General features: G+C 41.5%; 1 protein-coding gene and 1 pseudogene across 15 annotated transcripts in view; both read left to right on the forward strand.

Annotated features, from left to right (window-relative positions):
- Positions 1–15,072, forward strand: part of LOC309869061 (heterogeneous nuclear ribonucleoprotein A1 pseudogene) — a 361,742-nt pseudogene that overhangs the window by 39,910 nt on the left and 306,760 nt on the right. The window lies entirely within an intron of this gene.
- The window catches only part of MCM10 (minichromosome maintenance 10 replication initiation factor), a 41,934-nt gene continuing 30,181 nt past the window's right edge, over positions 3,320–15,072 (forward strand). For 2 of the 14 annotated variants that reach the window (XM_082739526.1, XM_082739524.1), the window contains exons 1-9: positions 3,412–3,473; positions 4,280–4,458; positions 5,580–5,669; positions 8,697–9,038; positions 9,803–9,904; positions 10,048–10,188; positions 11,889–12,063; positions 12,515–12,680; positions 14,265–14,432. In XM_082739526.1, the coding sequence (XP_082595652.1) occupies positions 5,663–5,669; positions 8,697–9,038; positions 9,803–9,904; positions 10,048–10,188; positions 11,889–12,063; positions 12,515–12,680; positions 14,265–14,432 (1,101 nt within the window). In that variant the 5' untranslated portion in view covers positions 3,412–3,473; positions 4,280–4,458; positions 5,580–5,662. Of the gene's footprint in view, positions 3,674–4,279; positions 4,459–5,579; positions 5,670–8,696; positions 9,039–9,802; positions 9,905–10,047; positions 10,189–11,888; positions 12,064–12,514; positions 12,681–14,264; positions 14,433–15,072 lie in introns of all 14 variants that reach the window. The other 12 variants (XM_082739519.1, XM_082739529.1, XM_082739527.1 and 9 more) reach the window with 8 other exon arrangements.

The raw sequence follows: 15,072 nt of genomic DNA on the forward strand, positions 1-15,072 counted from the left end.
AAGATGAGGGAGGGCTGGACAAGGACCTGGAGAATGAGCACTTCCAGCAGGGGTGATAAGGGAGGTACTGAGCCATAGGGCCTAGTGGCATTTGGGGGAAGAAGGCTGGAGCCTACTAACTTCTCCCTTTCTGGTTTTGTGATGTGTTTTAAAGGACCTTTCGTGACTAGTATCCTCTAAAGTTTTAGAACCACTGCTATAGAAAGATGCAGTTATCATAAGACTGAACATGGAATGCTGGGTTCCACCCTTGGTTTCTGATCTAGAAAGTCTGGCTTCAGGCATGAGCATTTGGTTTCTCAAAAACTCCCAGGGGCTGCTGCAGCTGCTGCTCCGGCAAGCCAGACTTGGAGAAGTCCTGCTGTCCCATTGACATTTGCCATTCCCTTCTTACCACTCTCCTTTGGCATCCTGGGCCATCTCTTTCCCACAGGCCCACTCCTTACACTGGAAAACTCTGGAGCCAGAATACAAACAGAGACCCAAGGTACAGAGTTTTAAAATTTAGGGGCCAAGCTTAGAGTCTCCTTGGAGTTTCACACAGAAACATGGCCCTAGCCCTGCCAACCTTCATTCTCCTTCCACTTGAACTCAGTTCTGTGTAGCACTTGGCAGATTTTCTCCAAGTGTGGGGACACAGGTGCCTACGAATCAAGCTTCCTTGAAGTCCCACTCTGCCCACAACCCACCACCATCAACTAGGGACCCCTTGGACAGAGGGATCTGCCCTCAAAGGACAACCAGGGGAAGGGGCCTTACTGGGCCTCAAAGCAGATTCAGAACCGTGGGGTCAGAAAAAGTCCCAAGATCCCAGGGTGAGAGCTTGGCTACAAGGGGCTGCCCAGGATTTGGATGAGTGCATCCCTTAGCCCTGGGACACCTCACACTGTGGGGAGGGACACAACTAGAAGAGGACCAGCATAAGGTCAGGTGAAGGTCAGGCACAGGCCTAGGGTTAAGCATGGGACTGCTTTCCTAACCACTCCATCCGCTCCTGTTCAGCTTCTGTCACTGGCTCCCACGTCTCCGGCCTTCTTCACAAGAAGTTCTTAATTGGAAGAGTGTCTTTGAGAAAATATGTGAATCCCCTCAGAAAGTAGACAAAATCTTGACTGTATGAGGCTACATTTTTCTTGGGGGGAAAAATATTTTTGTTCTGTTCTCAAAGGGTCTGTGATCACTCCGTGCCAAAAAGATCAGCACCTTTGCATTGCAGACCTCTCTTCTGAATCCCAGATCTGGAGATAAAGCTTCTCTAAATCCATGTCTTTCATACCTCATTCTGAAGGCTGAAACCAAGTCTGTCTTCTGCCCTAAACCTATTCTTTTTCCTGTGTTCCTTACTTCAGTGCATTGCGTCAAAAAACACCCTAAACTTTTTGTGTTTCCCACCTCCCTTTCATCAGTGCATCTGAATCTAGTCTCCTGATTCTTTCTCAAAATCACCACTGTACTCACTCCAACAATAATGCCTCAATCTCTCACTGGAGGAAAGTTTGAAAGCTTAGATCAGTACTGTTTTCTACTTCTTGCATGGATTTGGGGGCAAAATGGACCTGGAAAGTCGGGTTGAAGAAAGAGCATTGGAAAGCAAATCAGATTGGTCCAGGAATGTCTGCATCATGGCCAATAAGTCTATGATGAACTTTTATAATTAGATGTAGTGACACATTTAATTTTCTTTAATTTGATTACAATAATTCCTCCCTTACTATGAATTTTTCAACACTAGCAGTTCTCAAAAATAGTATTATTCCCATTCCTGGGTCAATATAATAAGCTCAGGTAATAAGGAGCATTAATATTCCATTAGGACACAGAAAAAAAAAATCAGTGTAGATGGTATCCAGATTGTTTATTTTCATCATCCTAAAGCTGATTTTAGTTTTTCTGAAAATGAAAGCAAACACAATGGATAGAGATACAGTCTTACATGAAATAATTAGTGAGGTGGTGCAGGGCCTGAATAGAGCCTGTGAGAGGAGGATTAAGAAAAGACTTAAAATTGTTATTTGAAAGTCAGAGAAAGACAAATACTACATGACCTCATTGATACGTGGAATTTAATAAAGAAAACAGATGAACATATGCTAAGGGGGAAAAGAAAAAAGAGAGGGAAACAAACCTAAGAGACTCTTAAGGACAGAGAACAAATGAGGTTGATGGAGGGAGTTGTTGGGGGATGAGTGAGATGGGTGATGGGTATCGAGGACACTTGTTACAATGAGCACTGGGTGTTGGAAGTGATGAATCACTGATTTTATTCCAGAAACCAGTATTGCACTGTACGTTAATTACTAAAATTTTAATTTAAAAAGTTTTTGGGAGCCTGGGTGGCTGATTTCGATAAGTAACTGCCTTTGACTCTGGTCATGATCCCGGAATTCCCCGGGATGGAGTCCCACATCCAGCTCCCAGCTCCACAGGGAGTCGGCTTCTCCCTCTGACCTTCTCCCCTCTCATTCTCTCTCTCTTTCAAATTAACAAACTCTTTTCTTTAAAAAAAAAAAAAAAAAGTTAATTAAGCGGTCATTTGCTCCATCAAAAACTCTTCTGCTTTGAATTCCTTCAAATTATGTAGAAGCTAAATATAATCCTGCATGTAGACATGGCAGTTCTCAAAATTATGTACAAACACCATTTTTAGAATGTAAATACCTAAGAGTCTGAATTTTACTAAAAAGTATCCCGTGAAAAATAGCGCCCTCTAACAAGTTAGTCTAATGCCAGTTTAAATTCTCCAAACCTGTGGACCACAAATTCCTCTGTGAAGAGTGATTTCTATAGCATCAAACAATGTCATCGACTTAAGATCTCACATTACGGATGGTGAAGCAGAATCCCAAGGGGGTAAGTTAATTCCCCAAAGTTAGAATTAAAAGTGAACCAGATTTTTGTTTGAGACTAGTCATCTCAGTTGAACACAAGAGGTTGTGAAATAATCATCCAGTTTATTCAGACCTCTCTAGGATCAGTCCAACACAGAACATTTGTGGGGCCAGGAGAAACGTCTGGAATGTGCTCCCTGGTTACGTGTGTACGTGCAGGCTTGGCCTCAGTCGTTACCCTCCACCTCACAGAAAGAAAATGAAGCTCAGAAGGATTGGATGACAGTCCCACAGTGTCAGGAATTCAGTTTCCACCGCCAGTAAAAATACCCTACAGGACGACTTAAACTTCCCGGCGCTAGGGGTCGCCAGAACACTTGAGTTTATCTAAAGGAACCCAAGTCTTCACCGACCGGAAGTTCCTTTACCCCCAACAAAGAGGGAACGCCGTCACGTGGACCAATCAGATTGCCCTACGCAAGGCCGGCATTTCGCTAACTCATCCCGGTTGTCCTCGCCAAGAACGCTGACGTTAGCCAATCAGCGCGGCCTGAAGCCGGCGTGCGTCTGGCGTCAGAGGTGGGGTGGAGCCAAGTTGGAATTTTGGCGGGTCCGGCTGTAGGACGCGAACCGGTTCGGAAGAGGGTGAGAGAAGTCGGAGTCTGGGTGTGGGGGTGACCCTCCGGCAGCTGGGAAGGGCGGCCGCCACGCGGGTCTGTGGGAAGGTTGAAGAGCTCCGAGGACGAGCGGCGTGGAGCCCGGGGAGGTCAGGCGGGCGAGACTGGAATTGGGCGAGCTCGGTGTCCGAGCGGCCGGGTGGGCGCCGGCTGAGGAGCGACCGAAAGGTAGGGGCCCCTCTCAGAAGCACCCGGGAGGTGCCAGGCGTCGGGCTGTCGTCTATACTTAAGGGGCCGGATTTGTTTTTTTCCTGAAGAAGGCTTTTAAAATGCCTGCCAAATGCGTGCCGTGTGGACTTAACATTCATTTTTTTTTTTTTTAAATTCATGATTTGCTAATAGTCCTTGAATGTGTGCCTCTGCCGGCCTCCAGACATAAATTATTTATGAATTATTTATGCCCGCACGAAGCTTAGAATCTCAAAAGAGTAACATAACAAACAGGCACCCCGCAGTGGAAAGTGTAGTAAAGTCGCGAAAAGGCTGAGGTGTGAGAGGGTGCCAACGGGGCCGCTCGGGTAGGGGGGTGTGGAAGGCTCAGAAAAATCGATGCCTACGGGGGAGCCGAAGGGATGAGAAGGAGCTAGGGGAGCGCTTTCTAAAGAGCCGGAGACCTGAGAGCGCTCAGTGTGTTCGGGAAGATGAAGGCAGTCTAGTCTGAGGAGAAATAGGCAAGGGACAGATTATCCATTTCCTCATAGACTTTTAAATTTGGTTCAACCAATGAAAAATCACTAAAGAGGTCTTTGGGGGTTTTTGTTTTGTTTTAATTAGAGAGAGAGAGCTCCTGCAGGAGAAGGAAAAGCAGATTCCCCACTGAGTGGGGAGCCCCCCATGGAGCTGGATCCCAGGACCCAGAGATCATGAGCTGAGCCAAGCCAGACGCCTGAGGGACTGAACCACCCAGGCCGCCCCTTTAAAGACTTTTTATTGAGGGAATACCACGATCCAATGTACGTTCCTAGAAAATTACTAAGAAAAGGAAAGATTATGGTGGCTGCTGTTTGGAGAAGAGATAACAAAGAGACCAATACCAGAAGCCCATGCAGTAGGTTCAGGCAAAAGATAGAGCAGTATTTTGGAGACAGACCTGATGGCAGTTGTTGGGTGGTCCTGAATGTGAGGGTGAGGTAGAGTACACAGCTTTGAGGGGGAAAAGGCGGTTGGTTATAGAGATAATACAACAGTTGGATAACCCTCAGGAAGCTTATAGTCCAGCAGGTTTCCCAGGAGATTCTCAACACAGTGTGGTGCACACGGTACTTCCATAGAAATATTTGTTGAATAAAAAGAAAGCATCATAATTAATACTTGATATTAGACATACCAAGGTTAGCTGTAAAGCTCATCAGTTAAATAATAGCTTGGAAAATTTGTACTTTTTTCTTGCAGTTATTAAAATTAATTTAATGGGGGTGCCTGGGTCGCTCAGTCATTTAAGTATCTGCCTTTGTGTCAGGTCATTGATCTCAGAGACCTGGGATGGAGCCTGCTTCGAGCCTGCTCAGCGGAGAGGCTTCTTCTTCTTCTCCCTTTCCTGCCCCCACTCCCCTTGTGCATGCTCTCTCTCTCAAATAAATAAAATCTTTTTTTTAAAGTCAATTAAATGAAAGAAGGGCAATGCACAGAATAATATGATTTTACCCTTCTTTTAGCTCTGCCAACACTGAGTTTTGCTGAGTAGTATTGAATTGAAATCCTGATGTGACTAAGGCTGCAATTGAGTAGAACCACCCACTAGACTGCCATGGATAAGGTTGCCGTCACATGTATCATAGTAAATAAAATGGGATCGTAGCCCTAATATTTAGACCACTCTCAATAATACTTGTTCACAATCCGTCCCATCGGTGTAATCTAGTACCCTACAAAGGGTACATCAACTGAGTTTCTAAAACCATAGTTGAAAGTCAAGGTGAAGGGAGATGGTGTTGGTAGGTGGAGATGAGAAGTGGTCAGATTCTGGATGAATTCTGAGCTTCAAGCCTGTAGGATTTGTGAGATCCTAGATTTGTTGCCTATGAGTTGTGAGAGGGGACAATCAAGGGTGACTTTTCCCGTGTTGATTTCATAGCCTAGCCAAGATTTGACATTACTGCCGTCTTCTGGGCACCTGATTCTCCTTCGAAGCTCTCAATCACAACTCCTCTTGACAGCATGGATGGTAAGTTCTCTTTATTTCATGGAAAACCACCCTTTTGTCCACAGACTTATTTATTTTACTTGCAAAATAGTGAAAATAGGTATACCCCACCCTCAAGTATTTTCTCAGTGGTTCAGAGAAGATCTCACTTTAGTCAGTGAATGTTATTTGTTTCAATCAGGTGGGATTTTTATCTCCTGGCAGCATTGATTGTCTTTCATAATAATGATAGTTAGTTGGCATGTACTTACAATGTGCCAAGCACTATTCTAAGGTCCCTACTTATATTAACTTCTTCCCTACTTATATTAACTTCCTTAGTCCTCTGAGCAACTGTATTTTTTAGACTGGAAGACAGATGGTTAGTAATTTGTCACGGGTGAGATTGCCAGAGCAGGGATTGGAACCTAGTTTGACTTCAGAGTTCACAATTAATAATGAAGTCTGTTGAAATGGTTTTATTTAGCTCTGGGTTAAACTCTTATAGTCCTTTCTAATTTTATACCCTGCCCTTTTCAAAAAAGTAGAACCAAATTTGAAATTCCTCATGCTATAATAACATGTGACATTGATTGTACCTTTGGTAAAATAATAGTGTTCTGTTTCCAAAAATCATCAAAATGCCTTCTGGGCAGTTAATTTAATATAAAGTATAATTATTTGCTGGGAGACAGTTATGAGAGTAAGTGGTGAATGGTATGTGTTCTCTAAGAAATCATTGTATCTAATAAACATTGATTTGATTAGCATGGTGTTAATAATTTGGTTCAGTACAGATGGAATCAAAGCATTTACTGGTTCTGGGCATACATGATTGAACAAAATCCTTGCTTCTATTCTAGTACAGAGAGCAAGATTGTAACAAATAAGTAGGAAAATATCAGGTAGTTGGTACAATGGAAGATACTAGAATGAATTTGTATGCTGAGAGAAATGCTCCAAAAGACAGGGAATAATGGGTGATGTGGGGATGAGAGCTGGTGCTTATAGGCTTAAGTCCTTGAGGAGCTAAAAGGAAGAGGGTCCAGTGTATAAATGGAATGAGGAAACACGGAGATTAGGTCAACATAACATGGAAAAGACAGGATTTTCTGTGCTGACTGAGTTAAACCAGGGTGGGTGGTATCACGGGATTAGACCTGGTGCTCTCATGAAAGAAAATGGGTTCAAGGAAGGGTATGGAGCCACTTGGCCACATTTGTCACCTGGGACTCCCAGTGGTATGAGCCAAGGCCTCTTGGGGTGTGCTGTCTTCCACAGCTGGTAGCCAGACAGAAGGGGGCCTCTTGGCTCTATTGAGGGAATGTGGCTGTCTCACCCAGAGCACAGGGAGCCAGATTGCCTCTTCTCTCTTGCTGCACCCTGCAGTTGGAGTGTTGACTCAGCAATTCAGATGAATCATTATGCAACCTCTGACTTTAAGCTTTAGACCCTTTTATCAGATTCTAGGCCACGAGTTTGGCTACTGGCTGTTTTCCATCTGCTAAGAGTGCTGGTCTAGAGATCTCCATCCTTTTTTTTTTTTTAAAGATTTTATTTATTTATTTGACAGAGATCACAAGCAGGCAGAGAGGCAGGCGGACAGAGAGGAAGGGAAGCAGGCTCCCTGCTGAGCAGAGAGCCCGATGTGGGGCTCGATTCCAGGACCCTGGTATCATGACCTGAACTGAAGGCAGAAACTTTAACCCACTGAGCCACCGCCCAGGCACCCCTAGAGATCTCCATCCTAAGTCAGGCTCCTGTGCTGACCTGTTTCACCATATGGTCCTGAACAGGCCTTTGACCTCTCTGTACTTCAGCCCTTATCTTTGAGGTGAAGAGGGTGTGTGAAATAGCCTTAATGTCTCTGCTTTAAAATGGCTCAGATTTATTAAGGACTAATGCCCAAATAGGGGGGAAATGGGGGGGGGCACAGAAAATAAACAAATCAAGAAAGAAGAAATCCAAAGGGCCAATAAACATAATTCTTTGCCTTCCGAGAATTCCGGAAATGCAAATCAGAACAGTGAGATGCCTTTTAAAATCATCCATCAGACTAGCAAGAAATTTTAAGTGACATATCAGATATTGGTGAGATGGTAGGAAGAAATGGTACCTGCATGCAGTGCTAGTGAGGGTATAACCACTTTGGGACCAGTTTGTCAGTATCTAGGAAAGTTGAAAAATGTGCATATGCAATAGTCCAGCAATTCCACTTGTGATAGGTATTTCCAGGAAACTCACACATATTGCAGGACACATTCATGGTTGCTGGGAAAGAATTGGAAATGGCCCATATATTGGATTGGATTAAAAATATGGAGTGGATTGGATTAAAAATATGAGTTAATAAAATGTGATAGTTTTACTATGGAATGCCCTCTAGTCATTGAAAGAAGTAAACTAGAACTCTATGTTTTAATTTAGATTAATTATACATGCAATGTTGAATGAAAAAGTGAAAAGTAGACTAGAAAGATATACCAAAATTACAACACTTAATTGCAGTGGGGCATGGAGGCAGTGGAAGGAATTGGCTAAGATTTGGCACAATAAACTTCATAAACTTTTTTTTCTTAAGTCATGCAGTGTAAAGGCAAGCAAACATGACAATGGCTAATTCCGGGTGATAAGTACATTTTATGTAATTCTTTGTGTTTTCCCTACACTTGAAATTTTTTTTCCTCAAATAATTAAAAAGAGCCTAAATGTATGTTTAGTGTGTTTTTGAATTATTCCCATTATTATGGATTGGGTTTCTTGGAAGTTGGCATGCAGGCAGGTGCTTATCAGCTGAAGTAGCACAGGTGAAAGAAAGGACACAGCCCTGTGCATGGTGCACTGGGTTCACTAAGCAGATACCAACCTCTTCCTCCTTAGCCCGGTGCCCTCTAAGCACCTGGGGAGATGAAAGATGGACACAAGAACAAGAGTTTTACCAGGCAAAATGGTGAATCAGCAGAGTCATTTCAATTGCCTTATTAATGGTGTATGTTTTAATTCATTGTGCTTGTCATCGTTGGTTTTTCTCAGGTACGTTTACATTCTGTCATTCTTCTTTCTGCACAGGGGAGGAAGATGATTTGTCTCTGCTGACTGCGCTGCTGGAGGAGAATGAGTCTGCCTTAGATTGTAATCCAGAAGAGGGTCACCCCTTGACCCAGGGGGATGGCGAACCCGACGCATATGATGAGCTCTTTGATGCAGATGGTGATGGTGAATCTTACTCCGAGGAGGCTGCTGATGGAGACCTGGAAGAGACTGAAGAGCGAAAGGAAAATTTGGCCACTCTCTTTGGAGATATGGGGGACTTAACAGATGAAGAAGAAGTTCCCACACAGCAATCACCTAAAAATAGAGTCCTTTCCGCTCCTGCTCCCAATCAGGGGAAAACTAATCAAGAGTTGCAAGGTGCCCTAACTACTTGCTCTTCTAATTTCAGGATACACTAGATGGGAGCCAACAGTTTTCATCAAAATAGCTGCTGAGTCAGGGTGGTGATAAATGACTTGGCCAAAAAAAAGGGTGGGAATTAGTAGATGAGACATTTCAGGCTGCAGAGGCCCCTGTCCCAGTGTCAGCCAGCTATAACTAGTCCTTCCCATAATGGCTCCACCAGCTTTCGTGCCTATTATAGAAAAATCTTCACTTAGAGGTTTATATGCGTGTAGAGCCAGGGGTAGGACTGTAGGCTTCTCCTTCTTCTATTTGGGCAGGAGGCCATTTATGAACAGAAGCTTTGAGGAGTGCCCTTTTTTAATTTGTGACATTGTCTCACATATTTTGAAATTGTAATCAAATTCATTGGTTGTCTATTTCTTCTAATAGAGGAGCCGCATTTATTGCATTAATTATGGTATTCACTTTATGATATAATAATCATTCCCTGACACCTAAAAACTTGTTGGGAATATGCTTCTGTGATATTTGTCAGTAGTACCAGTTTGTAACTAGCTTAGGTATTAGAGGCTTGATTACTGAAAATACGAAGTTTATTTCCCTGAAGAACCTCTTTGAAGTACCAAAGTTAATGGTAGTTCTCAGTATGTGACTATATTGTGAGTCTCAGGGTTTTAAGGTGGGGAGTGGACACCAAAAATCATTCCAACATTTTCATCATGTATAGTATTTCTTCTGCTGTGGATCTTAAATCAATACATTTTTTTCTTCCCTAGATGAATTAAGGAAGTTACAAGAACAGATGAAATCCTTACAGGAACAGCTAAAAATAGCAACACTTAAGCAGCCTGCAAGTCCTCCCCTTCTGCCTAAATCTGGTAATCAAACTGTAATTCTAGGAATAGTGTGCAATTCTGTTGTTAAGAAATTATAGCATTTTTTCTGCATTCAGCTGCTGGTAAAATAGACGTTGAGCCCCTTTCTAAATTTTCTTTGTGAATATCTTTTTCTTTTAATAAAGTAGAGAAGTCTCCACGCTCCCCTCTTAAAGAGAAGAAAGTTCAGAGAATTCAGGAGTCAACATGCTTCTCTGCAGAGCTTGATGTCCCTACTCTACCAAAAACCAAGCGAGTGGCTCGGACACCAAAGATTTCACCTGCAGGTATAGTAGTAAAGGCCTCTCTGGTTTTTCACTACTCTTGCTCTATTTAAAAGTCAATTTGACACTGTCATATCTGTGTGCTGGGGGCACTGTCATACCTTTCTGGTTGGGGAGGGCCAGGGGTCTATCTTATCTGCCCATTGAGAAAATTAAATTTTTTGGGAATGAGAGCCATGGGGTGTATTTTGTGATCTTTCCTTACATCTCAGAGTACTTAGAAATTCCTTAGATAAAGAGTAGCTATATTTACTAAAAGAGTGAATTGAATTTTTTTAAACTCTATAGTCTTCAGTTGACTTGAATTATATTTAAGTATAACCACTGGATTTAGTTCCCAGGCAATCCAGAGATTGACTCTTTGGGCCCCTGAGTTCAAGCACAGATTCCTTTTAAAATGGCTAAGTTTTATTTGAAGCCAGATTGTATTAAAGCAGAATACATTCTTTAGAAAAGACTTCTTTGCCCAGAGTAGAGACGTGTACTCAAGTATAGTTCTGGTTCAGCCCACATGTAAGCAAGCACAGATAAAATGAAAAATATCTATGACCCCCATGTATTGATTTTGTTGCACTGCCTCAGTTTGCACATGGTAATACTTTGAAAGATCTAAGACAAAATGGTCTGGTTACTCAGAGTAAACAGCATATTATTGATCACTCATGTTCAAAAAGGCCCTTTTAAATAGCAGTGGCATAAGACACAATAGCAGAGAATAACAGCTTCTCCATATTCACATTTGAAACAAATTATATATTCCATGTATCCATTTATGAATGGCATCCTTCCCTTTAGGACCTTTGACATTAATAAGGTGTTTCATTAAGTAGTATCCAAAGTTAAGTTTTGAGGGGGTGAGGCATGGGCAGGCTTTCTAGAGATTCTAAAGTTCTAGGGTTGTCCTGACCCTGGAAGCTTATGATGATGACCCAAAGTCTCTTTGAGGATAAAACAATACAGTGTTATTTCAGAGAAAATACATTTATTAAGGAAAATATCCAAAATATCCTGACTTTCAGGAACATTATCAAACACTTCTGAAGAAAACTAACTACATTGGGGATATTTAATGCAACCAAGTCAGTAGAATTCCCTGGTCCCCCTAGTTCCCCACCCCCTTCCCCACCACCACCACAAATGAAATGAAATGGAATAGAATGGGATGAGATGAAACCAGAGACAAAGAAAGGGAAGCTAACATTGGGTTTTCTTCAGGTCACAGTTGATCTACACACAAATCACTAATTGATCCCTGAAGGAGGGCTCTTACTCCCTCGTGGAGTTTACCACAGCAATCTGTGTATGGGGAATACTCAGTCAATGTCATTGCACAAAGGATCTGTATTTGAGAGCAGCACTATAATATAGGTGCCACCTGTTACATGTGACTTTTTAAGTTTAAATTAGATTAAATAAAATTAGACCTTCATTTCTTTGGAAACACTATTCCATTTTAAGTGCTCAGTGGCCACCATATCAGACAGCATCAGTGTATAACCTTTCCATTGTCACAGGAAGTTCTTTCGGGCTACACTGCAGAAGTTTGGAGGATAGTACAGAAATGGTCTTGTGGGCGTCCTTTGTTCTCAAGAGTTTATTATTGCATATGTTGATTTTAAAAGAAGCAATTCTATAAAAACAAATTTTGTAAGGATCAGTGGGATATTTTTTCTTTTCACTTAACTTTTATGTTAATTTTCTAGAGCCCAAAAGCACATCTTCGAAGATGACAAATACACCTCCCCAACCACTCCAAACTACTCTTGGAAACAAAGCTAGTGGGTTGGCCAGAGATCACAGCACAGGAACCCCCAGGAGTTCAGGGGAACCGGCTCAGGCAGTGGTCTCCGTGGAAGCCTTCTCAGGCCTGAGGCTCAGGTCAGTAACTGTAGAGCCCTCACATTTGGTTCTTATGGCATCACTAGATGCTTTGTCTTCCTTCCCAAGGATTAAGCCTTTTTGAAATAATGTGTTTGTACAGCAGATCCACTTAACACCAATATCTCTTGAATTTGGCAAAATTTGGTGTTAAGATGAGCCATAGCATTCAGTACAGTTTGATTGTGAAGTGTTTAAAGAATGCATTTTCATTTATTCATTTAATATGAATATCTGTAAAAAGGAAGTGGACAAATAAATAATAGTTTATTTAATCAGAAACAGTGATGGAGACTATTTTTAAGCCCGTAAAGGTATATACAATTTAACCAGGATAGTAGTACCTTCTTGTAACTAATGTTAAGAAAAGTATCTGTGCTCTTTTTCCTACAATGCCAGGTAATCTCTTAATTAGAATAATAATCTAATCCTTGCTGGTTTCTTGACCCAGGCGGCCCCGAGTGTCTTCCACAGAGATGAACAAGAAAATGGTTGGCCGAAAACTGATCAGACTATCTCAGCTCAAGGAAAAGATGGCAAATGAGCAGCTAGAAGAAGTAGACTGGGTGACTTTCGGGGTTATATTGAAGAAAATCACTCCACAGAGTTCTAATAGTGTAAGCCTACTGATTTCTTAACTGCTCCATCACAAGCTGACCATGGGTGGCTCATGTTCATGATTTCTCTACCTTAAGCCTGTCAGTATTTTATTTTGAGAATGCTGCTAGTAAGTTCGCAGATTGCCTCACCATAGTTGGATTGCTGTCTAAAGGTTAAATTTGTAAAGAATGCCCTGCAATAATAAGACCTGGTTGTACAGAGTCCTTGGGCTTTTCATTGTATTATTACTGCTGCATTTCACTTGTCATTGTTTTGGGGGTACATGTGGTGGCCCCTGTGACACTGTCATCCCTCTTGTGGGAGAGAAGCTGAGTTTCTAGATGCTCCAGAGAGCGTGCCTAGAAGGAAGAGGTCAATCTCAGAAGTTCTGAAATTGCCATCCTGTGGCAGCACAGTGGATCTTAGGAAAGTTCTAACAGGTTTTAAAATCGCACTTGACTGAGAGGTAACGGGAAGATGAGTTTGTGGCCTGGCAACTCAGAAAACCTGGGGCCTGAGCCTCAATCTCCCTAGCTATGTGAACTTAGGTTGATCTTTAATCTTTGAGAACGTCCATTTCCTTCTTTGTAAAAGGAAAGAATTGGCTTTTGGTTAGACTAGAATTCTCACTGAGCTCTCAAATACTATGCTTAATCATGTTCAATCCTGATTTCATTCTCTAATTGAAATCTTGGTCAACCTTAGATTGTTATGTGGGTCTTGATCTAGTCCTGTAACTGTCAAGGTGAATGTGAACACATCTGGTTCATTTGATTAAGTTCTTCATTGTGTCACAAGTGGCTATAATGAATTTGAAATGACAGGTGTGAAATTTTATCTGAACCCTTCCAAGAAAGACCTTGTACAAATTCATGGAAACATAATTATAACACTTGTATCCAGTCAATAGCTCACCATAACCTAGGAGCACACCTGTTCTGGGATACCTGTGTGAAATAGTTTGATTCAATATTCAGATTTTTTTAAGTAATAACTGTGAAAGTAGAAATTTTTATATAAATGGTTAGTATTTTGAGTTGCATTTCTTCAGATATGTAATGCTTCTGAAATTTTACAGTTAAACGTAACCAGCTATCTTTAAATGATACTTTTGTTTTTCTTCTAAACTAGGCAAAGATTGAATAGCACAGAGCTGACATCTTTTTATTAATATTAATAATATAATTAACCAGTGGTAAATAATAGATCCTTTAAATTTATATCAGTAAATTATTAAATGGTAGTGCCACAACCTCCTCTGGTCCTTTTAATACTCCGTGTGTGTGTATGCGTGCGCGCGTGTGTGTATAGTTAAAAAGGTCATACTATCCCATTGACTATTTAGACCTGAGAATTAGAGACTTCACTAACATTGCTACTGACTTGCCTTACTTCACCTTTATTTCTAAAATGAGAAAGGTAATAAATACTAAAGCCTAGAGAGAGGTTTAATTTATAATGAACAGACATTCTCGAGATTTTATAGTCAGGGTGGTTTATATTTATATATGCTTTCACAGTAGAGCACTTGGATCATAAATGGAGACAGTATAGCCCATTGTGCAAAATTTATTAAAAATAAGAATAAATATTTGTTCCAGGGGAAAACTTTTAGTATCTGGCGACTGAATGATCTTCGTGACCTGACACGGTGTGTGTCATTGTTCTTGTTTGGAGAAGTTCACAAAGAGCTCTGGAAGACTGAACAGGGTACTGTCATAGGGCTGCTCAATGCAAACCCCATGAAGCCCAAGGATGGTTCAGAGGAGGTAAGAGTCTGTTTCCATGGCTTCTTTCATCCTTCCTTCTTTCCTTCTTTCATTTTTTTCTTTCTTTCCATCCTTCCGTCTGTCCTTCCTTCTTCCTTCCATCTTTCTTTCTGTCCTTTTCTTCCTTCCTTCTTCCTTTCTCTCTTTCCCCCTTCCTTCTTTCCTTCCTTCCTTCCTTCCTCCTCCTTCCTTCCATCCTTCCTTGTCTTTATAGCTTAGCCAAGTTCTGTTAAAAACTTGTCTACCTCCAGATACTGAATCAGGTTTTTATATATCTCCACTAATTTGACTTTTTGTTTGTTCCTCACCCACCAACATTCTGAATTTCCACCTACTCTTAAGTGTTTCATAACAGCTTCTTTTGTTAAATCTTTCCACATCAGCTCCAAGTTTCTTGGAGTGTTTTGAACTATTCTGCTCAGGTCTCCTTACATCTCTCTCACAGATCTCCATTGGGAGCATCAAGCAGGCAGGATTTTCTAGTTGACAGGACTTCACTCCATTAGTTGTACAGCTGTAGCTGCAACTTAGAATCAGAATGATTTTATCTTCTTAAGCAGCAGTAGAGTTTTCTCTGCTATTGCAGACAGAGATCTGTGAGAGGCAGAGTTATTTCTCTTCTTCCTTTCACCATAGAATG

The sequence above is a fragment of the Mustela nivalis genome (genome assembly GCF_964662115.1).
Source record: "Mustela nivalis genome assembly, chromosome: 7".
Lineage (NCBI taxonomy): Eukaryota > Metazoa > Chordata > Mammalia > Carnivora > Mustelidae > Mustela > Mustela nivalis.